Source organism: Siniperca chuatsi, linkage group LG5 (genome assembly GCF_020085105.1).
Source record: "Siniperca chuatsi isolate FFG_IHB_CAS linkage group LG5, ASM2008510v1, whole genome shotgun sequence".
NCBI classification, from domain to species: Eukaryota; Metazoa; Chordata; class Actinopteri; order Centrarchiformes; family Sinipercidae; genus Siniperca; species Siniperca chuatsi.
Window position 1 is genome coordinate 23,240 of NC_058046.1, and position 26,189 is coordinate 49,428.

The 26,189-nt window shown below is 39.7% G+C and overlaps 2 protein-coding genes across 6 annotated transcripts in view; both read right to left on the reverse strand.

Moving 5' to 3' along the window:
• Positions 1 to 230: 230 nt before the first annotated feature.
• Positions 231 to 1,939, reverse strand: lg5h9orf116 (linkage group 5 C9orf116 homolog). The gene is made up of 3 exons (XM_044197379.1): positions 1,794 to 1,939; positions 1,296 to 1,374; positions 231 to 903 (listed from the first exon to the last, which is right to left on the reverse strand). Exons 1-3 carry the CDS (start codon positions 1,886 to 1,888, stop codon positions 706 to 708), a joined length of 372 nt encoding a protein of 123 aa, XP_044053314.1. The 5' UTR covers positions 1,889 to 1,939; the 3' UTR covers positions 231 to 705.
• A 973-nt stretch (positions 1,940 to 2,912) lies between these two features.
• Positions 2,913 to 26,189, reverse strand: part of fnbp1a (formin binding protein 1a) — a 57,708-nt gene continuing 34,431 nt past the window's right edge. For 4 of the 5 annotated variants that reach the window (XM_044196515.1, XM_044196514.1, XM_044196511.1 and 1 more), the window contains 7 exons: positions 22,698 to 22,712; positions 22,453 to 22,562; positions 18,137 to 18,269; positions 11,675 to 11,820; positions 11,284 to 11,420; positions 10,209 to 10,367; positions 2,913 to 4,205 (listed from right to left, as the gene is read on the reverse strand). In XM_044196515.1, the coding sequence (XP_044052450.1) occupies positions 4,177 to 4,205; positions 10,209 to 10,367; positions 11,284 to 11,420; positions 11,675 to 11,820; positions 18,137 to 18,269; positions 22,453 to 22,562; positions 22,698 to 22,712 (729 nt within the window). In that variant the 3' untranslated portion in view covers positions 2,913 to 4,176. The remainder of the gene's footprint in view (positions 4,206 to 10,208; positions 10,368 to 11,283; positions 11,421 to 11,674; positions 11,821 to 18,136; positions 18,270 to 22,452; positions 22,563 to 22,697; positions 22,713 to 26,189) is intronic. The other variant, XM_044196512.1, reaches the window with a different exon arrangement.

Sequence of the window (26,189 nt, forward strand, 5' to 3'; positions counted from 1 at the left end):
GCATCTCCATCTGCAGACACATCAAAGAGTGTATGTGTGTGTGTGTCAGATGGTCCTCAGCAGGGTTCAGAACACACACACACTCAGTCTCTTGGACAGAAATCAACATTTCAGTGAGAAAACAAGAAACTAGGCATTCAGGAACATTTTGTTATTAAACAGGACAAACCGAAACATATCAGTTATATGTTATATCAGAAACAATGATATAAAATGCTTAAGACTCATCAAACTGATCAAACTGATTTTACTTTAATGAACATTCACATTTACTCCGTTGGCATGAAGATAATTACAGTATTTTCACAGCAGATTGTTCAGAGTTGGTGAGAAAAACATGTTATTTATTTTTCTAATGATCTTCTGTTAGTATTTAATATATTAAATATATAATAAATGAGCTGACAGTAAGTAGAGGTCAGTGTTGGTGGTGGAGAAAACTTTCTGAAACACTTAAGCTGTTGACATCTGCTGGTTAAATCTCAGTATTACATTTGCATGAAGGGTTAAATCTGAAACTGTGAGTAACATAACAGCTGTCATTATATTATATTGATATTTGGTAACACTTTATATTAGGGTACACATATTCACTGTTAACAAGTTGCTTATTAGCATGCATATTAGTAGCTTGTTGGTTCTTTATTAGTCATTAAAAAGCAGTTATTAATGCCTTATTCTGCATAACCATATTCTTCTGTTTCTTTACTTGTTGTTGCCATCACGGTCATTGCTTTTGTCCCCGTAGTGATAGTAACGATGGAGGTTGACTCTGTTTTTCTGGGTTGCCGTGGAAACCATCACTCTGCTCCTCTCCACAGATGTGTTGAAGCCGTTATCGTGGTACATCCCGCTCTGCAGCATCGCCTCCGAAAACTGACGGGAATTGACTTTAAACTGAGTCTGAAACGCACACAGACGTCCTCTGAGATCATCAACTGAACTCTTTCTATGTTTGAAAAGGTGAAACTCACAAAACAAAAAACTCAGACACATAAATGTAACATCTTAATTTAATTGAACTTATTTGAATTTATAATTTTAAAATTTATAAATGGATTTACTTGATTTATTTTAGTGTCCAGTCTGTGTTAAACTTCCTGTTAATAAATATTTACTGTATAAAAAACTGGGTGGAAAAAAATACTTAAAAACTAGGTGAATCATAAAAACTTCAAACTGAGAAAAACAGTCAGTAAAAGTAGAAACATTTGATCAAAGTGTTTGATCTGATGTGAAGTTTAACTGGAGAGCAGCTGTCTGCCTCGCAGTCTGTCTGCCTGTCTGTCTCTCACCTGTATCTCATGTACAGATGGCTTCTTGCTGCCGTATGTTTGGTTTGATGTTCGATAAAGTGGGTGACTGATGTTCTGACTGAAACACAAACAGCAGAGTTACAGTTGCAGTATTAGAACATGCAGTACAACATGTATTAGCAGTGATATTATGAGCAGCAGTTATTTCTATAACAGTAAGGAAGTTAAACAATAATAAAGTACACTATCTAATACTAATGAGTAGTAGAAGTGATAATAACAGTACTAACTGTAACACATACAGCAGCAGTACAGAAGTACCACCTTAATCAAAGTAATAGTAGCATTAGTAATATTAGCAGTAGCGGCAGTATTAATAATAAGTAGTACTAGCAATAGTAATACTACAGAAGTACGGACAGTTTTTGTGTTCTTTGTTTCAGACTCTCAGAAGTAAACTCGCTCTTTCTGTCGCTGCATCAGATGAACTGACAGTAAACTAGTTCAACTCTGAGTATAACTAGTTAGTTACTGTACCTGTAACCACGGAAACAGTCAGGGTTGTTGAATCTGTGCGGCAGGTTTGGATCCGTTCTGTAAACGTCGCAGGTTTGAACTCTCTGCTCCTCCATGACTGACTGATCAAAACACTACAGTTACTAACAACACAACGGTTACCATGGAGACACATGACATCACTCACTGCCCATTGACTCCTCCTTCTCTGTCCGTGTGTGTCTCAGCACACTCACACACAGAGAAACAAAGGAAATTAAGTTTAAAATATGTAAAGATGATTCACAGATATTAATAAATAAAAGTTCTCATTTAGAAGTAAAAACATTTGATCATCTGACTGTCAATTCTCTGTTCTTAGGTTTTAACACTGAAACTGTTTTCACACTCACTCACTTACTTAATCCTCTTCGTTCTGGGAAGGAATTTAAGGCCGCAACAATCTGCTTCTGGCGCTGGAGTCTGTCTTTGGCCACAGCTCCGGCCTGGTCCCAGGTCCCGGCCTGGTCCCAGGAGAGACCCGTCTCCTCCAGCTCAGCATCAACCGTTGTTCTCCGCGTTGCTTTTGGTCTTCCCCTTTTCTGCCTCCCTGTTGGCGTCCACCTGTAATGTGTAAATCTGTTGCTATGTATAAAATGCAAAAACAGACTCCTCACGATAAACACTATTTCAATATTCACAGTTCAAATATGAACTGGAAACTAATTTGATCCTTTAATAAATATTTGTTATTAATATATTAATATTAATCTATCAAAACAAACCCAATTTCTAAATTCTAAACTATAGAAACAATCTTTGCGGATTTAGTGATTTTTTACATTTATTTAATAGACTTATGTTGAACCTGTGATTAAAATGTTTTGTGGCAAAAACATCAGATCATCATCAGGTGGACCATCATCTGTGATGTTCCTGAAAAGAGTCTCACCACCTCACAGAGAGCTCAGAGGATGAGAGGGTCAGAGGTGAGAGGTCAAAGGTCAGAGCAGGTAAGTTTCTCATTAAAGCAAAACGTTACAAAGGGAAACACCTGAGAGTTTAATCAGCTGAGGTAGAAGGTTGCTGGTTCACTCTGAATATTTCTGCCAGTGTCTCTGAGCAACAGATTCTGGATGAAGACTGCGAACAGACTCAGTGTTTGATTCAGAATGTATTTTATTTTGAAAGTTTAACACACAGGAAGTTGAAAAGAGCGCAATCAGCAGCCTCACGTCTCAATAAAAAATAAAAAAAATCAATAACTGATCAATATCTCACTATAAAATAAATAAGTTTCACATTTCACACAATCAATAACATGATCATTGATCAACAAGCAGGGGGATGGGCTCAGGGGGCTGGTTAATATGGGCTGGTTATTCTGGGGGCGTGGCTAATATAAGAAGGTTTGCAGGGGGCGGGACTACACCTGTGCAGCTACAGTTTATATTAACACACAGTCGATATTACACTGTTTAAACTTCACTGTAAAGTTTAAACTTACATTTTTTAAACTTTTGTTTTAAACTGTAAAGTTTAAACTTCACACAGTATAAAATGTCCTTTAAAGTGTTTCACTTCTGACCACATCCACAGTGATGTCACAGTGTACTGACAAAACCTGGAGCACACTGTGACATCACTGCAGTGAGATGTGAGGTGGACAGAAACAAGATGTTCAGTTTCTCTTTAATCTTTAAACTTTAATGTTTTCATCGGCCAACAGGAAGGATCGTCCACCATTTTACATTTTCTTTTCAATAAAACATTTTTACAAACATACATTTTGAAAAGTTTACATTTGGATTTTTCATAATTCCTCATAGTTTGAATACAGCAAGTTAAACTGAACTCTGGTCAGTTTGTCAGGGAATCAGAAAAACTTTCAAACGGATAAATTACAGAAACTCAGTTTTCACATCAGAACAAATGTTTAAAGAACTGAACAAAAAAGATAAATTCATAATTTTGGGCTCAAACATGTGATAAATTTGATCAGAACATCATATTTTCTTCATCTAAATTTAATGATTACTGTTGATTAATGATTCCGGTTATGAAACTGCTCTTTAAAAACTCTTTCATGAAACATTATGTGGATTTATTCCCATTTGAACAAATAAAGATAAAAAAGATGATCTGGTGATGAGTAATGATTAATGTGATAATCTGGATTTACAGTAAATACAGATTATATGGATCAGAGTGTTTAGGACCTGTCTAATATCTGATATCTGATTGATCTTTAATCGATTTCTCAGTCACCAGTAGATGTTTTCCTCCATCACGTATCGACAGCAGTCTGTCATCTGATTGGTCGAGATATCTGAAGAGTTAAACTGTCCAATGAAAAGCTGTTACCGGCCTTCCTCAGAGCACATCACTTCCTGTGGCGAGACGTCCTCACTGGTCGATTACTGTGCTAGACTAGCCGACTACTCTGCACAAATCCTACAAGATAGACAGGCAGACAGACAGAGAGACAGACAGACAGGTAGATATGTTAGAGCTGGTAGAGCGAGACAGGAAGTCAGACTGCTGCTGTCTGCAGCTCAAACACTGACGACTTCACTAAAACTACACTCAGAACGATCATACTGCTGGTACTAAATTTATACTTATATTTATATATATAAGTTTTCTGATGTCAAAGAGGGAAAAGGTTCAAAGGTCAGAGGTTTGTTACATGTTTTTTAGTAGTTTGTATTTAATTTATCGGACAGACATCAGATCTTTTAAAATTAAACTTCAACAATATTTTCTGTTTTTCTCTGTTTTATATGACAGTAAACGGAATATCTTTGGCTTATGCACAAAATACGACATTTGAAGACGTCACCTTGGACACCTTGGTCCACTTTTGACATTTCATAGACCAAATCATCAATTAATTGAGAAAATAATCAGCAGATTATTCAGTAATGAAAAGAATTATTAATAGTAAGCAGTTGTGTTTTGCAGAAGAAGTTAGTAGGTGATGTGAAAATAAAAAGACAAAGTGAAGTTGAAAAAACAAAACCATGAAGCAGTGTTGACTGAATGAATCGTTTACAGCATCAATAACTGATTTAATAAATACGCATTTGTACTCAACATCAGTTGATTCAGTTAATGAGGTCTGATGAAACACTTACGGTTCATGTTGGTGACAGAAACTGTAGATTAACAGGTTTCTAGTTTATAATCTATCTGCCTGTCTGTCTACTGACATCTATGTCATAAAGAGTGATGGTTATGACTTGGTCTATTAATGATTCATCACAAGAACTGCTATTTCAAAAGTATCTGGTGTCCACATACTTCTGGCCAAGTAGTGTATTGCTGTATCAGTCATTTGTCCTCTGGGTGAAAATACTTCAATCATCATCATCAGAGTTTAAATGTTGATGTCATGGTGGACGAGTCGGATGAGTGGGTGGATGAGTTTATTTAAATCTCGAGGAATCACTGAGGGCATGCCGTCATTTTCAATGATGTCGAGAGTACAAACAGAATAAATACACACAAAAAATAAGTAACGAGAAAACAAACAAACAGCAACAGAACAGTTAAAAACAGTTACATTCAAGTGAGGAGCAGTTTGTATCATGGTTTTAAATTGAGCTGTAGGTATGACTGTTTTGAGCTTTAGTGTGTGTTGTAAAATGTTCCAAGTGTGTGCAGCACAAAAACCAACAGCAGTTTTCCCAAATTTAGTGTTTGCACGCACACGTTTGACATCGAGCTTCAACCAATTACTAGGACCAGTTTAATAAGGAAGCGATATATTGTGGCAAGTTGCCTTTAAGGGCTTTATAAATAAATAGAACCCAATGCCTGTCACGTCTTAGTGTTAAAGATGCCCACCCAACCTTTTCATACAAGATGCAATGAGTAGAATAACTGTCACCGGTAAGAAATCTTAGGGCGGAGTGCTAAACTGAATCTAGAGGTTAAAGAGTGGAGGCAGAGGCGTGTCTACAGATAACATCACCATAGTCCATATATATGTTTAATGTGATTGGACACTGATGGTGTTGCTGGTGACAACACAAAAATCCGCTTTTAAACAAATTTCCATCAGAGACTGAATCCACAAAAAATCAACAACCACACATTCATGATGGAGCTCCGTCTGATGGAGTTTTATTTTCGACATGAATGAAAACAGATTTGTCACGGCTCTAACATTTCTAACATCGACAACAGACATTAACTGGCCCAGCTCAGGAGTCTGGCTGCTAGCTGCTGAGATGTCCGGTTGGTCCTCACATCTCAGAAAACATCAGAGCAAATTTTCAAACAGACATTATTTTAATAAACTGACCACATATACAAAATCTAAACGGTTACTATGATATTTTACTACTTAAAATATCAAAACTTAATTTAATGACATAATACCAGCCCAAGGACAAACATTATAACAGTTAGGAGCCTGACTCAAAATCTCCTCCATCGCTGCTGACTGATGTGAAATGCAACCTGGGAATCTGGTCTAAAGTATCCTGATAAAACAGGTGGAGTGAGACCTCTTCAGGTCATTCAGACTGAACTAGATGTGACTTTGAATGTGAACAGTAATTGACTGATGTTTCACAAGAACAAAAGAACAGACAAGAACGCAGATTGAGAAAGACCTACTGTCTGTCAGTAAAGATAGAAATTATCTTCAGCATCCCACAATGCACTGCACACTGGTCTGTTCAGAGCATTCACTTAAAATCAGTTGCACATGTAGCATTCAGGTGCTTCTCATCAGTCTGTGAACTGATCATGTGACCAGGTGTTTCAGGAGCACCTAAATGCATCATCAGTCTGGTCTCCATAGATGTGTGAGGAGAAGGTTTAGTCCACTGTAGGCCACGCCCCCATTGAGGTAGAGCCTGAGATGAGACACACTTGCCCTACAGGTGTACAGTTGTGTCACACAGGTGTGACGTTTCCCTCAGAAAACAAACAGCAGCAGAAAAACAACAGGTAGTGTTCAGCACATAGACAGGCAGAGCACATATAGACACAGACAGGCTACTGCTGTAACCATAGCAACCAACATGTTGTCATTCAGAGATCAATGGTCAAAGTTCAAAGGTCACAGAGGTCATCAGGTGGGTAGGGGTCAGGATTACTTAAGGTTTATATAAGAAAGGTCAAAGTTCATCTGGAGGTCAAAGACTAGCATCGGTACATGCTTAACAAGAGGTCACTTAAAGTCAAGTAGAGGTCATGTAGATGTCATTTAAAAGGTCACATGGATGTCGTTTAAGAGTCATGTAGCAGTTACTTAAAGCATATGCAGGTGATTAAAAGTCAAATTGAGGTCAGATATAGGTCATGTAGAGGTCCTGTGAAAGTCATATGTAGAGGTCATTAAAAAGTCACGTGAAGGTCGTATGGGGCGGCTGTGGCTTAGAGATAGAGCGGGTCGTCCAATAATCGGAAGATCGGCGGTTCGATCCCGGCTTCCCAAAGTGCTTTGAGTGGTCGGAAGACTAGAAAGGTGTTATATAAATGCAGTCCATTTACAATTCATGTGACGGTCATATGGAAGGGGCAGTGGTGTGGCCATCTATGTCAAATCTTGTTTTTCTGTTTGTATTCTACATGCTGTCACAGTGCCCAAATGTTTTGAATTTATTGCCCTTAAGATAAACAGTGGGCCTGTTGTAATTGGAATTTATAGACGTCCTTCAGCTGATGCTAGGTCAAAGAGTTTCCCCTTGGGGATCAATAAAGTATTTCTGATTCTGATTGATTATTTGAGTTATTTTCTCAGTATTCTAACTTAGAAATTATTGTTTTTGGACATTGATTGGTTGCTTATTTAAAAGGAGGTTTCTTCCAGCCACAAATTATCTCAATTGATCAATGAATCCACCAGGCCTAATCTGAAGAACCCTTTACGATCTACTCTAATTGATTATATTTTTTCAAATAGGAGTGACAAAATCATTGCAAGTGGAATTTTCGACTTAGGTATTAGTGATCATTGCCCTATTGCATGTATTAGGAACACACACGTGAAGAGAAGACAATTGGATCCTCATTTTCTTCATCTTTCTGCTCTACTAATTGCTGAGCAATTAACTCACATTTTTAACCTTTCTATTTCTACTGGTATTGTTCTGAGAGTCTGGAAAACAGCTCATGTTGTCCCGTTAAGGGTGGAGATAGGAGTGATCCAAATAATTATAGTTGATCAATATTCAAATTGCCTTGTTTAGCTAAAATTCTAGAGTCACTCATAAACTGTCAACATTAAAAAAAATTCTCATCACTAATTCTGTTCTGAGCCCGCATTAATCTGGGTTCAGGTCTATGCATAAACTATTTCTGCCATCACTATGGTTGCGTATGACATTGTCAATGCCTTGGTTGTGAAAAAACATTGTGCTGTTATGCCTTTGCAAGGCATTTGACACTGTTGATCATCCTTTGCTTTTACATATTTTAAGTAAAGTTAGTTTGAATTCAACTGCTTGTGCATGGTTCCTGGATTACCTGTCAGATTGGCAGCAGTCAGTGAACTTGGGAGCTGTTAGTTTAGAGTTTTTATCGATTACTAAGGGTGTTCCACAAGGTTCAATTCTAGGTCCAGTTCTTTTTACAATTTATTTTAATATTATGTCATTTTTAACTAATTCCCATGCACATTTATACGCAGATGATATTGTACTGCAAAAACTTTTGTATTTCCACTGTACAAGGATCCAACATTGAGAGAGTTACAGAATATAAATACCTTGGTATTTGGATAGATGAAAAACTCACATTCAAATATACAGACAATCTTGTCAACAAATTACGACAAAAAATGTTTTTTTATAGAACTAACTTTCCTATGTTTTGTAGGAAAAGGACTGCTGAAGCTGTTTTTCTCTGTTATGGATTATGGGGATGTGATTTATAGGCATGCCTCTGCCTCTACTCTTAAGCCCTTTGATGTTGTTTATCATTCTGCTCTTAATTACTTTAATTAAGCCACAAATTATCTCAATTGATCAATGAATCCACCAGGCCTAATCTGAAGAACCCTTTACGATCTACTCTAATTGATTATATTTTTTCAAATAGGAGTGACAAAATCATTGCAAGTGGAATTTTCGACTTAGGTATTAGTGATCATTGCCCTATTGCATGTATTAGGAACACACACGTGAAGAGAAGACAATTGGATCCTCATTTTCTTCATCTTTCTGCTCTACTAATTGCTGAGCAATTAACTCACATTTTTAACCTTTCTATTTCTACTGGTATTGTTCTGAGAGTCTGGAAAACAGCTCATGTTGTCCCGTTAAGGGTGGAGATAGGAGTGATCCAAATAATTATAGTTGATCAATATTCAAATTGCCTTGTTTAGCTAAAATTCTAGAGTCACTCATAAACTGTCAACATTAAAAAAAATTCTCATCACTAATTCTGTTCTGAGCCCGCATTAATCTGGGTTCAGGTCTATGCATAAACTATTTCTGCCATCACTATGGTTGCGTATGACATTGTCAATGCCTTGGTTGTGAAAAAACATTGTGCTGTTATGCCTTTGCAAGGCATTTGACACTGTTGATCATCCTTTGCTTTTACATATTTTAAGTAAAGTTAGTTTGAATTCAACTGCTTGTGCATGGTTCCTGGATTACCTGTCAGATTGGCAGCAGTCAGTGAACTTGGGAGCTGTTAGTTTAGAGTTTTTATCGATTACTAAGGGTGTTCCACAAGGTTCAATTCTAGGTCCAGTTCTTTTTACAATTTATTTTAATATTATGTCATTTTTAACTAATTCCCATGCACATTTATACGCAGATGATATTGTACTGCAAAAACTTTTGTATTTCCACTGTACAAGGATCCAACATTGAGAGAGTTACAGAATATAAATACCTTGGTATTTGGATAGATGAAAAACTCACATTCAAATATACAGACAATCTTGTCAACAAATTACGACAAAAAATGTTTTTTTATAGAACTAACTTTCCTATGTTTTGTAGGAAAAGGACTGCTGAAGCTGTTTTTCTCTGTTATGGATTATGGGGATGTGATTTATAGGCATGCCTCTGCCTCTACTCTTAAGCCCTTTGATGTTGTTTATCATTCTGCTCTTAATTACTTTAATTAATTAATTAATTAATTACTGGTAATGTTTATAGCATTTATTACATCCTGTGTGGAAAAGTTGGGTGGTCTTCTCTGTCTGAGAGATGTGATAAGCATATGTATTTGTTTATTTACAAGGCTCTTATTGGGAAGTTGCCATCTTATATCTCTTCTATGCTAGTTTGGCTGTATCTTTTATGAACTATATTTAAATACTTGTTTTAATTCATTGTTTTCTTTTATCTGTATCTTTTATTATTGTTACGCAGCATCATTGTAAATGAGGGCCATCCTTGATTTTTCGAGTTTAAATAAAAGGTAATATAATATATATGTAGGTCATGTGAAGGTCATATGAAGGTCATATGTAGGTCATGGCACCTTTGGCGCTGCTGTCCAGGAAGACTTTGATGTAGGAGGTGGGGACATATCCCTCCTCCTCCAAGTTCCTCCGCACTCTGGTCCAACCGTCACCTTTGTCCTCTTCCACCACAGAAAGTAGTTCTCCCTCCACCATTGACAGAGTGCCTTCATTCTGACCTGCAGAAGATCAATAGCAACATGTTCAGACCACAGAGAACCAGAGTGGAACCCAGTAGCACCAGAAGAGAACTCAACATTTGGTCTGATTAATCAGAATCAGTTTAAACTTTACTAAAACAGAACAGAAGTCTGGATCAGATAAAGTTACTGCAGAGGTGTTCAGGTGTTATACCTGCTGACCTCTGAAACCTTTATTGATAGAAAAACCAGAGACGATTTTTTATAAAACAGTCAATATCTGTTCAGGCTGATGGTGGTAGATCAGGTTAAATCCTGGATGTGCAGCAGTCTGACCCTCATCCTTTCTGCTGATATGACTTCCTGTTATCTACAGTAAAGAGACAGGACATTAACTCCTAACTAATTGTGCTACTGCATGCTCTCCTCTCTCAAACCCTCTCTCTCTCAAACCACCCGGCAGCGGCAGATGGCCGCCCACCCTGAGTCTGGTTCTGCTCAAGGTTTCTTTTCCTTGCCTCTGTCGCCAAGTGCTTGCTCATGGTGGGAATTGTGGGGTCTCTGTAAATAATATTATAAAGAGTACGGTCTAGACTTGCTCTATAGGACAAGTGCAATGAGATAACTTAGTTGGTGCTATATAAATAAAATTTAATTAAATTGGTAGCATCTGAAAAAACGGACAATGAGGTAAAGACTCGTCTCTGAACAGCTCGGACTAGACAACACGTTCTGACGTCTGTGCCGACTCGAGGGTTTTAGTCTTGATCAAAGAAATTTGTTTGAGACAGGCATATCGTGGCAAAATTATTATAATCTACACTAACACTAATGGTCACCTGGGCAACAATGTCTGATGCTGAAAAACCCTGTCTGACCCCGGGTGACATCACTTTGTACCTGTATGTCAGATGATGTACTAACAGTAGAACTAAATGCATTAAAATAAAAGTACCTTGAAAGGGGTATAGGGACTTGCAGGTGCCGATACTTGGTAACGGTTCTTCATCATCAAAGTCGTCATCAAACTCTGAACTACGAGACTTAAAGTGAAGCTCTGCACTGTGGTCTTCAGTGTAGCTGCCATCAGGACTGAGGAGACAGAGACAGGCAGAGGGAGAGAGACAAGTAGACCAGAGAGAGATGTAGAGAGACAGACAGACAGGCAGACATAGAGAGACAGGTACACAGAGAGAAAGGTTTAATAATGTTTAGAGTCTATGAACAGTGAGTCTGTGTGTCTGAAAATGTCGGAAGAAGAACTAGACTTGCAGGCAAGTATAACGGGGCAATCACTCTGATGCATTTCAGACTGTTAACAATAATCAGTAATCAGTAATCAATACCTCTCTCTGCTGGCTGGACTGCGGTTGTCCAGCTGTTTCAGGCTGCTGCTGCCTGGTGTCGTCGCCTGGGAATTTAACCCACAACCTCCACTCTGTCTTCTACTGCTGTGATCAGACAGTCTGCTGTCCGCCTCCGACAGCCATGCCTATACAAACACACATAAATACAAACAGACATTAACAACACTTGGGTCCCACAGGGGACAGTCCTGGCTGTCTCCCTTCCTCTTCACCCTCTACACCACAGACTTCAACTACCACACAAAGTCCTGCCATCTTCAGATGACTGCTATAGTTGGATGCATCAGCAAGGGTGAGGAGGCTGGGTACAGGGCTATAGTGGGTAACTTTGTCACATGGTGTGAGCAGAACCATCTGGGAGTGTACATTGACAATAAACTGAACTGGGCTAAGGACACTGAAGCCCTCTACAAGAAGGGACAGAGCTGTCTCTACTTTTAGAGGAGGCTGAGGTCCCTCAACATCTGCACTTTAAGACAGAAACTCGTTCACCCTAAGGACAAGATGCCCACACAAAAACAGAGCAATGTAGTTTACTCCATTCAATGCAGTGAGGAAAACTGCAAAGAACGGCACATAGGTGAGACTAAACAGCCACTTCACAAAAGACTTTATCAGTACAGACAACACGCTAACTCAGGATTACAGAGCGCCGTGCATTTGCATCTAAAAGCTACAAACCACACATTTGAAGACAGCGAGGTGAAGATTCAAAGTAGAGAGAAGAGTTGGTTTGAATGGGGCGTCAAGGAAGCCATTTTTGTGAAAAAAGAAAACCCCTCTTTGAACAGAAATGGTGGTCTGAGATTCAATCTGCCCAAAGCCTATCACAGTGTATTAGCACCTTGGTCACGCCAATCATATGCTAATCAGGTACTTAACAGTGATGAGGTAGGTGCAGCCAGAAAACAATAGGCCCAATTACTGGGCCATCATGGAAACAATTAGGTCAGTTTCAGGTGAAACTAGCTAATCAAAAGATACTCAGGTATATTCCTTCCTGAGGACAGGGCTTATGTAACACAGAGTAGCTTAAATTTCTAGTTCCCGTCCCATTTTTTCACAATTGAGAATGACTTCCGGATGGGAGCCGAAACGTCTTGATTCTGAAAACAGTGTCCAGATGACTACGACTGAAACCTTTTCTATGATCTCCTCAACACTTCGACCCTGGTCAAGAAGGCTCACCAGTGTCTCTTCTTCCTGAGGAGACTGAAGAAGTCTATCTGTCTCTCACTGCATCACTGAGAGCATCCTAACCAACTGCACCACAGTATGATATGGCAACTGATCTGTCTCGGACCGAAAAAAGCACTGAAGAGGGCGGTGAAAACTGCCCTAACGCATCACCACTTCTCAAATTCCTGCCATTAAAACTGTCCAGCAAAAGCAGTCTCAGCGGAGGGTGTGCAGCATCGCCAGGGACACCTTCCGCACATCTTCCTCCAGTAACTGAACATTTGCACAATGACTGACTCTGCCTCACTGGGTGCTGGCTCACACTTACTCACTACTGAGCAAACACTCATACCATACATATTTATACTACTGTCTATACTACATATATCTGATCTATAGTGTATACACTAACACACACACACAAATTGTAGATATATATTTCATCCAGCTGTTTCTTCTGTATATAATATCTCACTATTGCCACTACTTGTACTTACTACTTGTGCCTACTGTAACTTCTGCACATGTTCATACTGTATATATCTTAGCGTATTCATATCTACCCCTTACTGTTCATTCTATTTATTACCACTATCCATATGTACATACTCTGCACTTTTGTTATCATCCTGCTGCCTGCTGAGAGAGAGATGGCCGACTCAAGCAGAGTTGCCACGTGGGACCGAGCGCACCCGAGGATGCCTGAGAGCTCCAGACATCTGGTCCACACGAAAATAATCGATCCTCCCCTTCCAGCGCAACTTCTCCCTTGGCCATCTGAGCCACCAGGTGAAACTTTACTTTTCATGTGATATTGGGGTTGATGCTATAGATTACTAAGAGTAATTAAGAAGCTTTAGGTCATAAGTAGGATCTCCCATCATGATAGAAATGATATGGAATTGCTTCAAGTATTTCACTTGTGCTTCCCAACTGGCTCTCAGCTGCTGAACGGTGCCTTCGGTGAATTTCATTGGTTAACGATAGAGTTTTCATCCACTTAGTGGTCTCCTGTGTTTCCACAAGTTAATCCATATTGCCAAGATATCCTTCACTGCTTATCTGGTATATGGTGGACCTCATTCATTTATTAATTGTTCATCGCTGTATATGTTTATGCTTTATGTTTAATAAACCTTTCATTTATAAAGAAGTTGATTATATGGTTTGTATGTATGAAGTATTGCAGTCACTGTACAGGGGTCACTTAGTAGCAACCTCCAGAAGTGAGACTGTATTAATTAATTGGATAGTTCAGAGCAATCACTCTTCTTAATCTTTTGTACCAATTGTGTTTACGATGCATATTTTTGGTGTGTCCCTTTGAGGCTTATTAATTATCGTTACATACTTTTGGTGCAGCCTTTATTAAGTGGTATTAATGCTACACTAACATAAATATTAACATAGGCATTAACATACATTAACATACACAGACACAGTGGTAGGACCCTGTTGAAATGAGGGTCAGCAGATACAAACTGAATTAAACTGAGCTCAGTATGGAGCTTTGTGGGACTCCGAGGAAGACATAATCCACTTTTGTGAGTTAGTAAATTACATGTACAGTGACTTTATTACTCTATCTATTGATCATGATCCAATCTGTGAAAAATCTGTGACGTACCCTAAGACACTCCACCCCAGAAACTAGCAGGCAACATCACATTCACCCCCCCCCCAAATCCTATATTTGTTTCCATCTTGTCAAACTGGCTCCATTAAAAGTATGCTAAATTAACTATTAGCAGTTTCTGTTTGCAGTGTACTCATGGATTTACAGACAACTATCACTGGATTACTTTGAAGAAAACTTAAAAACATGATTCTCTTTTCTATTATTTCTAAGCAGATTTATGGACGTTTATTCACGATCACATCAGAGATAATGATATCAGTGTAAGTTACACTGAATCTAAAAATATATGTTTAGTGTCTGTGTGTTCAGATTTGACTGAGTTACGACTCCGAGAAGGAGGGCGATTTTTGACGCAAATTGTGGCAATCGGGCACAAAGTGTTTTAGCTCCAACTGCTGACCGCATTGGTGAGCGACCAAACTACAATAACTAAATGCACCTGTCCCTTTCACCTCACACTTGCCTCTCGTCTTTCACAGTTTGAAAAACGCCGCTCTTTGCTACTGAAAAAGAGTGATGAGTGATAAAAGGTTTGATAAGAGATTTGTTTGTGTCAGGACTTAATGAATCCATATATTTTGCCAACTGGGAACTGAATCCAAACTGGAACCATCTATATATTGTTTGTAATATGTGTCTACAGTGGGGCAAAAAAGTATTTAGTCAGCCACCAATTGTGCAAGTTTTCCCACTTAAAAATATGAGAGAGGCCTGTAATTTTCATCATAGGTACACTTCAACTATGAGAGTCAGAAGGGGGGGAAATAATCCAGGAAATCACATTTTAGGATTTTTAATGAATTAATTGGTAAATTCCTCGGTAAAAAAAAGTATTTGGTCACCTACAAACAAGCAAGATTTCTCACAGACCTGTAACTTCTTCTTTAAGAGGCTCCTCTGTCCTCCACTCGTTACCTGTATTAATGGCACCTGTTTGAACTCGTTATTAGTATAAAAGACACCTGTCCACAACCGTCACACTCCAAACTCCTCTATGGCCAAGACCAAAGAGCTGTCAAAGAACACCAGAAACAAAATGGTAGACCTGCACCAGGCTGGGAAGACTGAATCTGCAATAGGTAAGCAGCTTGGTGTGAAGAAATCAACTGTGGGAGCAAGTATTAGAAAATGGAAGACATACAAGACCACTGATAATCTCCCTCGATCTGGGGCTCCACGCAAGATCTCACCCCGTGGGGTCAAAATGATCACAAGAACGGTGAGCAAAAATCTCAGAACCACACGGGGGGACCTAGTGAATGACCTGCAGAGAGCTGGGACCAAAGTAACAAAGGCTACCATCAGTAACACACTACGCCGCCAGGGACTCAAATCCTGCAGTGCCAGACGTGTCCCCCTGCTTAAGCCAGTACATGTCCAGGCCCGTCTGAAGTTTGCTAGAGAGCATTTGGATGATCCAGAAGAGGATTGGGAGAATGCCATATGGTCAGATGAAACCAAAATAGAACTTTTTGGTAAAAACTCAACTTGTCGTGTTTGGAGGAGAAAGAATGCTGAGTTGCATCCAAAGAACACCATACCTACTGTGAAGCATGGGAGTGGAAACATCATGTTTTGGGGCTGTTTTTCTGCAAAGGGACCAGGGCGACTGATCTGTGTAAAGGAAAGAATGAATGGGACCATGTATCGTGAGATTTTGAGTGAAAACCTCCTTCCATCAGCAAGGGCATTGAAGATGAAACGTGGCTGGGTCTTTCAGCATGACAATGATCCCAAACACACCGCCTGAGCAACGAAGGAGTGGCTTCGTAAGAAGCATTTCAAGGTCCTGGAGTGGCCTAGCCAGTCTCCAGATCTCAACCCCATAGAAAATCTTTGGAGGGAGTTGAAAGTCCATGTTGCCCAGCGACAGCCCCAAAACATCACTGCTCTAGAGGAGATCTGCATGGGCCAAAATACCTGCAACAGTGTGTGAAAACCATGTGAAGACTTACAGAAAACGTTTGAGCTCTGTCATTGCCAACAGAGGGTATATAACAAAGTATTGAAATTAACTTTTGTTATTGACCAAATATTTATTTTCCACCATGATTTACCAATTAATTCATTAAAAATCCTACAATGTGATTTCCTGGATTCTTTCTGCCCATTCTGACTGTCATAGTTGAAGTGTACCTATGATAAAAATTACAGGCCTCTCTCATCTTTTTAAGTGGGAGAACTTGCACAATTGGTGGCTGACTAAATACTTTTTTGCCCCACTGTATATAGTACAGTTCATTTGTGTATATATCTGTAATGTCTTTAGTCTCCACATGTTTCAAGTCCAAAATGTTCCCTGTTTAACTGTATTATATATGCTTTTTACCATAATGTAGTATATTTTTAACTATTGTACATATTGTACTATTTTTATTATAGGTCTAGGATGCCCAACAACATCAGGTAAAGGGACTGCTGATGAAAATGAGCCTTTCAGCTAACTAGGGTGCATTTACATTTGTTTAAATGTTGATTAATGTACATTGTCCCTTTTCAAATAAAAAATAAATAAATGAATAAAATAAATAAAAGACCAAAACCCTCTGCCTGAACAACGACTGCCCAGTAGCACTCACCTCCACCATCATGAAGTGTTTCGAGTGGTTAGTCAAAACATTCATCACCTCCTTCCCTGACTCACTGGACCCACTACAATTTGTATACAAACCAAATGGATTGTGCCATCCAAGCTCGTCATCAAGCTCAGAGACCTAGCCAGGGCTCAACACCACCCTCTGTGATTGGATCCTGAACTTCCTGACGCGCAGACTCCAGGCCGTGTGCAAAGGCAGCACCACATCCTCCACCCTGACTCTCAACACCGGCGCCCCTCAGGGCTGCATGTTCAGCCCTCTCCTGTACTCCCTGATCACGCACGACTGCATGGCCACCCACAGCTCCAACACCATCATTAAGTTGCTTGTGCTGACGACAAGACCGTCATCGGCCTAATCAAAGACAGCGAGACATCAGCTCTTCTTCCTCCGCAGGCTGAAAAACCTCAACATGGACTCCAGGATACTCTGCTACTTCTACAGGTGCACTATTGAGAGTATCCTGACTGGCTGTTGCACCGCCCTCAACCGTAAGGTATTACAGAGGGTGGTGAAAACTGCACAGCACACCACCAGGATGGAGACCCCAACCACCCCAGCCACACTATTTTGCCTGCTGCTGTCTGGCAGACGGTACCACAGCATCCACATCCATTATTTTTTATATTGTATATTATTTTATTGTATTTTATATACAGTATATTTTATTCCTATACTTTTAATTCTGCACTATTCATGTCTTTTTCTTAGATTCTCTTTTTCTCATTTTACTTGTGTGATTTTGTTTTTATACATATTGTATGAGCATTATTGGAGGGAGCCTGGGGACAAGAATTCCATTGCCAATGACTGCTTCACTCTAATTGTTGTGCATATGACAAATAAATAACTTAAACTTAATGTATATATAGTACAGCATGTGTATACTGTGTGTGTACTATGTGTGTACAGTATTTCCAGTCTCTGCAGTTTCAATTTTCACATTTTGTACTGTGTGTATACACATGAACTGTGTGTAAACTGTGTTTATATACAGTTGTACTATGTAGTATTTATAGTACAAACTTGGTTCCTCCTCAGCTCGTCCTCCAGTTTCTGCAGACTTTGTTTCACTTCCTCCAGTCGAGGCTCCAAGCTTTCGGCGTCACCCATCTGAGGACTTCGTTCATACACCTCCCTCATCTTCAACAAAGCATCTCTGAAACAACACACACACATACAGAGAATTATACACAGCATTTGATAAACAACACACACACACAAAATATTACACACATTTTAGAAACAACATCACAACATGTGAACAATAAGAAGATGTCGTTCTTCAGACATTCAGCCTGAACCTGAACAGATTTCATATTTCCATGTTAGTTTCTATCCAAAGGAGCAACAGTGACAGCTTGTGACCAACAGTTCATCTCTGCTGTTGAAGGTTTTTGAAGGTTGTTTTCTCTGTGTCATTAGTCAAGTTCCATCTAAATGAGGCTCAAATTTTAACAGAATTTCCAGAAAATGGTCAAAATATGACTGAATGCTTGTTTCCATCCACTCCTGTTGTGTGAACGATGAGAATGAGTTCATTGGTTGATGGAGATAAACAGCTGATGGAGATAATTCTCCAGTTCGTGCCATTAAACCATTGCAGAAGAAGCTCCAGTCAAAGCTCAGACGATGGAAAACCATGTGGGAAACATGACATTTCTGTTAGTTTCATGTCTTAATGTGAGGAATGTTACAGTCTCCTCATCGCTCCACACAGATCTGATATTTTCAGGATTTACAATGGTTAAAGGGGCACCCAATTGTCTAGGTGCAATAAATTAATTATGGATATTAGAATTATCAAAGATAATCATAAATAATAACTTTAATTAATGAAGTCCTCGGGTGCAAGGGATAGGATAGCCAAATGAATTGATTCAGTCACATAAAATACTTCAATTAATAATTAAATTAATAACTATAACCAAAATGACCATTAATAGATAGTAGGTTAAAGGATATGGAGTTCAACATAGCAGAGGTTGGCAAATTACTCACTCTTGTGCACATTAAAGAAACCAGCATAACTATACACAAGCATTTATTAAAAGATAATAAAACCAAAAACACACAATATGAAGTCTTATTCTAAATGCACTAAACTACAGAACAAAAGGGCATGTGTGTGTGTGAGATCCAAAATGGCTGCTTGGGTGCAAAATGGCATCAAACTAAAGAAATCAAATTCAAAATGGTGGCCAGGCCATGTTTGATAAAGAGTATGTCTCTGTTAAAAGTCAAATTAGAGTGGATGTGTGAACTGTGTAGGATAAACGTTGCCAGGTTAAAAGAGAGTTAGTTAGCATGCAGAGAAACTGTCTGTGTGAAGCATAACATTAACTAACATCAACTTAGCATGTGGCTACCAAATCCTAACAGGGGGAAGCACATCACAACAATAAAACTCAGAGAAAATAAATCAAGCTTAATCATTGTTAAGCTATGTGAAGCTATGTAATGCCCAATTACGCCACCAGTCCATGGAGGGAAAGAAGGTTGCTTTGAAGTCCTCCTTGTTATCTGGTGGTTCCATTGGATGAGCCTGGCAGGGAAGAATGTTTTTAATCTTCCGATTGAAGAAAAGTCCTTGCTGTGTAGTCTGTCTGGGCAGATGGAGGAACCAGTCGCTCTGTCTGTTATTCTCCTTACAGTTACTTCTTAAAGTTAGTTGGCAGACTTTGTGTAGTAGCTGTTGGCGGTAACTATTGTTGCAGAAATCTTACGCATTCTGTAAGAGAGAGAGTTCAGTTCTCCTGTGTGTTTGCTGTTAGCAGGCCACACTGAGAGGGAGACAGCAGCAGCCGCCTGCTGCTTTGGAAGAATTCCTGGAGGAGAGAGAGTGAGAACAATGGCCGAGCTGGGGTTTTGTTGACCTGGTGACATCGCAGGTCACAGGTCAGACTGACTAATGGTAGCTGGAAGCTGGGTCCATGGGGGGAGTTCACACCTCCGGGGACTGTGGGATACTGAGTTCGATGGCTCTCCGTTGTTTACAGAACAAAAGAGCATGCAGTCCCCTAATAAAAGTTCAGTTAAAATCCCACAAATGAATGAAGTCAAATGGTGGAGTGCCAGTGGTCCCAAGAACTTTAAGTCACATACTTCATGTATGTCATCATTTATTCACTAAGTCTGTTTCTGTTTTTATCCACAAACAATTTTTACACCTCAGACAACAGGAAACACTTTTACATGTTTAGAGTTTATTTCAATTTCCTGTGTATCCACTCAGGTTTTTAGTGTACAAACTGAAAATCCACATAAAAACAGGTGGATGGAAACTTAGGCCCTGTTTACACCTGGCATTAACATGCGTCCTGTGTGATCCGATCACGAGTGGACAGAACTAATACAGGTGTGAATGTACCCAAGACGCATTGAGGATGCATTGAGATCCGATCACTCAGATCACATTCAGAGGTGGTCTGGGACGCATATGGCCACATTCTTCCTTTAGGCAATATTATTAGGAAACACTCCATAAACTTTCATTGTTATGCAGATGATCCCCAATTATATCTATCAATCAAGCCAGATGAAACTAAGCAGTTAGCTAAACTTCAAGCATGCCTTAAGGACATAAAAACCTGCAATTTTCTGATGTTAAACTCTGACAAAACTGAAGTTATTGTACTTGGCCCCAAACACCTCAGAGACACGTTATCTAAAGATATAGTTGCTCTAGATGGCATTGCCCTGGTCTCCAGCACCACCATAAGGAACCTCTGTGTTATCTTTGATCAGGATTTGTCCTTTAATTCTCACATAAAACAAACTTCAAGGACTGCCTTCTTTCACCTACACAACATTGCAAAAATCAGGCACATCCTGTCTCAAAATGATGCCGAAAAACTAGTCCATGCATTTGTTACTTCTAGGCTGGATTATTGCAATTCCTTATTATCCGGCTGCCCGAATAAGTCCCTTAAGACTCTCCAGTTGATCCAGAATGCTGCGGCACGTGTACTGACAAAAACTAGGAAGAGAGATCATATTTCTCCAATATTAGCTTCTTTGCACTGGCTCTGTAAAATCCAGAATAGAAATTAAAATCCTTCTCCTCACCTACAAAGCTCTTAATGGTCAGGCACCATCGTATCTTAAAGATCTCATAATACCTTATTACCCGACTAGAACACTTCGCTCCCAGAATGCAGGGTTAGTTGTGGTTCCTAGAGTCTCCAAAAGTAGAATGGGAGCCAGAGCCTTCAGTTATCAAGCTCCTCTTCTGTGGAATCAGGTCCCAGTTTGCGTTCAGGAGGCAGACACCATCTCCACATTAAAGAGTAGGCTTATTTATGCTGCTATAGACCTAGACTGCTGGGCGACTTCCCATGATGCACCTCTATGCATTTTTATCCCATTACTGCATGTTACTAACTCGACATCTGCTCTCTCCTGTAGTTCTGTGCTTCCCTCTCCCCCACTCCCCTTCTCTCTCTCTCTCTCAACTGTCTGTGATTTATGGATTTTCCTGATGGACAGATAGCTTTACAGATAGACTGGTAACCGCTAACTGCTGCTAACTGTAGTTGCCGTTAGCTAGTTGCTTAGTTAGCCATGCAGCTAGCGGTCCTATTAACACTGGCTGACTGTGCCCAGACTGGGAGCTTAGCGGTTTCTTTAGCAACAAGTAAAGCTATCTGTCAAGAGTTGAGCACATCAGAGGGAAAACTGGAAAATATTTTCTCCATAAAATATGATCCAGTTTCACCAGGATAAGTGAATAAAGTTGTGTTTTTGTACAATAATCAGTGAGGCCCGGCCCCCAGATACACTTGAAGTTTTAATTTGACAATATTGATTTGTTTTGTTCCTTCTGCAGCTGATTTTTAAATATGTGAGATTCTCCACATATTTGGAGGCAGCAGAGTCACAGAGAACCAGAACCAGTATCTGAATCAGAACTACAGACAGAAGTTAAACTATCGGAGATACTTTCCAGATAAACTTTTGATCATTTCTGTTTTATCTCAGAAAGACTTACCAGATAGATATTGATCCTATTCACAACGCAAATACATAAAATTACTTTAATTGGTCATTAAATATTCCACAGTACTTCCACTGTAAACTTTGGTTTAAAGTCTGAGTTTCCTCTCAGATGTATAACAAAAGCTTCTGTGTTTGTGACATATACTAACAATCTACAGAGCATCAGTGACCAGTGTTTATTTATCCTGAAATCACCTGCATATAAAACATATAATATATAACATATATAATATATAACATGTAAATATACAATAAAAAACACGACTAATTCTACCATCAGATAATGTTTAATCAATGAGCTGTGTGTGTACGTGTGTGTGTGTGCGTGTGCGTGTGTGTGTTACCTCTGCTCTCTCTCTCTCTGGATTTCCTGGTTGATGTTGTTGATTCTGGTTTGAAGTTTCTTTCGTCTCTGTTCAGGAGGGAGGTGACTGCAGTCTGCAGGACCGGAGCCCTACAACAGTTTATTATTGTTATATATTATATTACATTATATTATATTATAGTTACACACACTGATAATAACAGTAAACATCATGTGGTTTAATACACCTGTGTGATGTCACAGACAGACAGGTGTGATACTGACCAGTTTGAGTGACAGCTGTCCAATCACAGAGGTGCATGAAGAAAACATGACAACATTAAAAACACAGCTTGGGGTTAATATATACGTGTGTACATGTGTACATATATACACATACATCCATACATACATACATACATGTGTATATGTGTTGTAAGGGAAATTACTCACACTACTCATATAATCATGTTTGAATACCTTCACTGCACATGTAATCATGTTAACTTCAATTATGTTTGATCATGCTGAATCTTGTGCAGTGTAACCTTAACTACACTAAACACTACTGCGAGAAAATACAACAACTGGTCAGGTCTCACATTCACAGAAAGAACTGGATCTCCTCCCTGCCTCAGCCGCATATCAGAAACATCAGAACAAACAGTTTGATAACTCATACTGGGAGGTCCAAGAACGGTTGGCCGCAACAGGAATGAACAACAACTAAAAACAGTTTCCTGGAAGGTATGGATAAGCAAATCAGTCACCAGGTAAGCAAACATTGCATACGCTGGGACAGATAACGCCTGTCAATCATCCAAGATCATACCATCCATGCTGAGCGAAACCTGAGAGTCTCAGAGAAAAGTGTAAGGTTTATCACACTGACAAAGCCCTCCAACTCCATTGACCACCTGGGTGACCCTGACAGCATCATCCACACTGGAATAAATGACTTGTACCACAAGGGAGAGAGGGTGGCGGAGGCCATCATCAAGGTGGCTCAGACAGCACCCAGGGAGTTAGTTCATCAACATCACCATCTCCACATTGCTGCCATGGACTGACTTCCCCTGGGACCTGCTCCACAACATAAACAGGGTGACCACCTCAGAGTGTGCAGCACTAAACAAGGTCAACATCGCCCATCACCCCACTCTGACATGCGAGTACCTGCATGACCACATCCACCTGGATCAGGACCATGTCTGGAAGTTTGCTGAGAACCTGAGACGAACAACAGCTGACAGAGAGCCTCCAGTCCCACTCCCCACCACAGGACCACCACAGCCCAGCCATGGACAGCAGCACACACCACAGTGGCCAAAGAGGAGACTGCCATCTGGAACAACACAGCCCACCAGAGCCCAAAAACAACAGAACTACAGATCTGGTCTTTCAGGGCAACAGCTTGTCTCCAACTCTATTTAACATCTACATTAAAGATCTAGCAGTACTGTTGAAGCAATCAGGAACCCCTGGCCTAACCCCTAACAATAAGGAAGTTAAATTCCTGCTTTATGCTGATGACCTGATGCTGCTGTCACCCACATACCAAGGACTACAGCAGCACCTGGACCTCCTGGAGCAGAACTGTCAGAATGAAATTTTACAAAACAGTAAAGAACAAGGCCCAGGCAATATACAGCTACGCCCTGCCAGTGATCAGATGCCCTGCAGGAATAAAAAGGTGGCCAAAGGAAGAGATACAGACCACAGACGTTAAGACATGAAAGCTCCTCACCATGCATGGAGGGTTCCATCCCAAATCCCAAATCCAGCACCCTGAGACTGTACGCTAGCCATAAGGAAGTGAGTGTGAGAGCCACTATCCAGGATGAAACATCCAAGATCCACAAGTACATCAAAGATAAGGCCCCAACAGATAACGTGCTCAGTGAATGTCTCAGGCAATGGGGAACAGAGTAAGAGGTGCTGGAGGAGGGACCATCATGGGAGGTTTTCCGTTTTTCAGAATAAACAGGCAGACACACTGAACTGCAGGCTACAAAGGCTAGTGTGTTTACTACGGCCTTTTTTCCCACAAATGAGGCACAGCCAACTTGCCATGTTGTGAAACCAAACGTGTGTATAGTGGCTGTTCTTGAATCTGAAAAGAAGTATATACTACTATATATGTAAAAAGACACGTAATGCTTATGCTTGTGTTATCATATTCTAATATTTACAAAGTTCTGAGGAAGTAGTGGCTGTCAATTTCACTATTATTATGCATAGGTTAAAATAAGCAAAGGTCCTTATGCTGAATTGCAGGTGATGTGTTTAGTTAGTCAATAGAGTTATGCAACTGTGTGATGGTGTAACCTAATGGGTGTAATTTGCCCCGTCTTCGTGGGTCTTTAGACCGCGGTGCAAACGCACACAACAATGGGCTGAACGAACCTTTAAGTTCCTTGAAAAGTAGTTCCTGGGAATAAAAGTTCCAGGTACTTTGGGTGGAAACGCAGCTTATGGCAGTCAGAGGATGGATGTCCCTGCCTGCCAAATGTTTCCTTTTTATGCTAAATTAGCACATGGGAACGACCATGTGTCAAAAGGGTGGATGGTGGACGCAGTAAACAAACACTGGTTTCCTAGAGCCTGACCAACCATTTGATCACTTGTAAATGGATTTCATTGAACTAACACCATATGAGGGAAAGAAATATTGTCTTGTGATTATTGACATGTTTTCTAAATGGGTTTAAGTTTTCCCCACAGGTAAAGCAGATGCCTCAGCAATGGCAAAGGTGTTAGGTGTTAGTGTTAGTCTATATGACCCTAAGTCATTAAACTGGACATTGATCATTACATCTCTGCAATACTTGACATAATTGTGCAATATTCTGTGTTAACACTCCTGTGCAATATACTCTTCAGTTTAAAATTCCCTATTTATTGATATTGATATTTATTCATACCTCTGTTACTGCTGTGCATTATCCTCCGTCTCATTGTAATCTTAATAAGCTACATTTAACTTGACAGTTCATGCACCATTACTTTATACCGTATTATTATCATCAACCGGTAAACCCACTTTGTACTTCACACTTATTTTAATTTTATACTTATACCCACTTGGTACTTAATTTATTTTCTGACCTGTATTATAGTGTATTATATTTTTTGCTTAGTACTTCTATTCCTGTGTGCACTGACGTGATAGTCAGCTGCTGTAACAAAAGAGTTTCCTCTCAGGGATCAATAAAGTATTTCTGATTCTGATTCTAGTAAGAGAAATCATTCCCAGATGGGGAATTCCAAGAAAGATCAGTAGTAATAATGGAACTCCTTTTGTAAATAATGCCACTAACCAACTTTAAACATTTTTAGGCATCAATCTGAAGCAGCATTGTGGCTATCACCCACAGAGCGGTAGAGCAATTGAAAGAGAAAATGGGACTATTAAGAACAAACTGCTCAAATTTTGTGATGAGACAGGACTCATAGATAAAAGCACTATCATTAGTGGTAATGGCCATGAGAATGAGGGGAAGGGCCAGAACAGGTCTGTCACAATTTTAAATTCTCACAGGCAGACCTATGAACACAGGAATGGCCCTCCCCTGAGAAAATCAAGTCCTTAGCTTAGACCGCCTGGAAGATGTAATGCTTAATTACTCTGTGCACTTAACCAATTGTTGATCTCTACACACACACACACACACACACACACACACACACACACACACACACACAGGTAAAGGCAGCACTCCCACAGCCAACAGAGTGTCTGCTGCATAATCTGAAGCCATGAGACTGGGGGCTGAT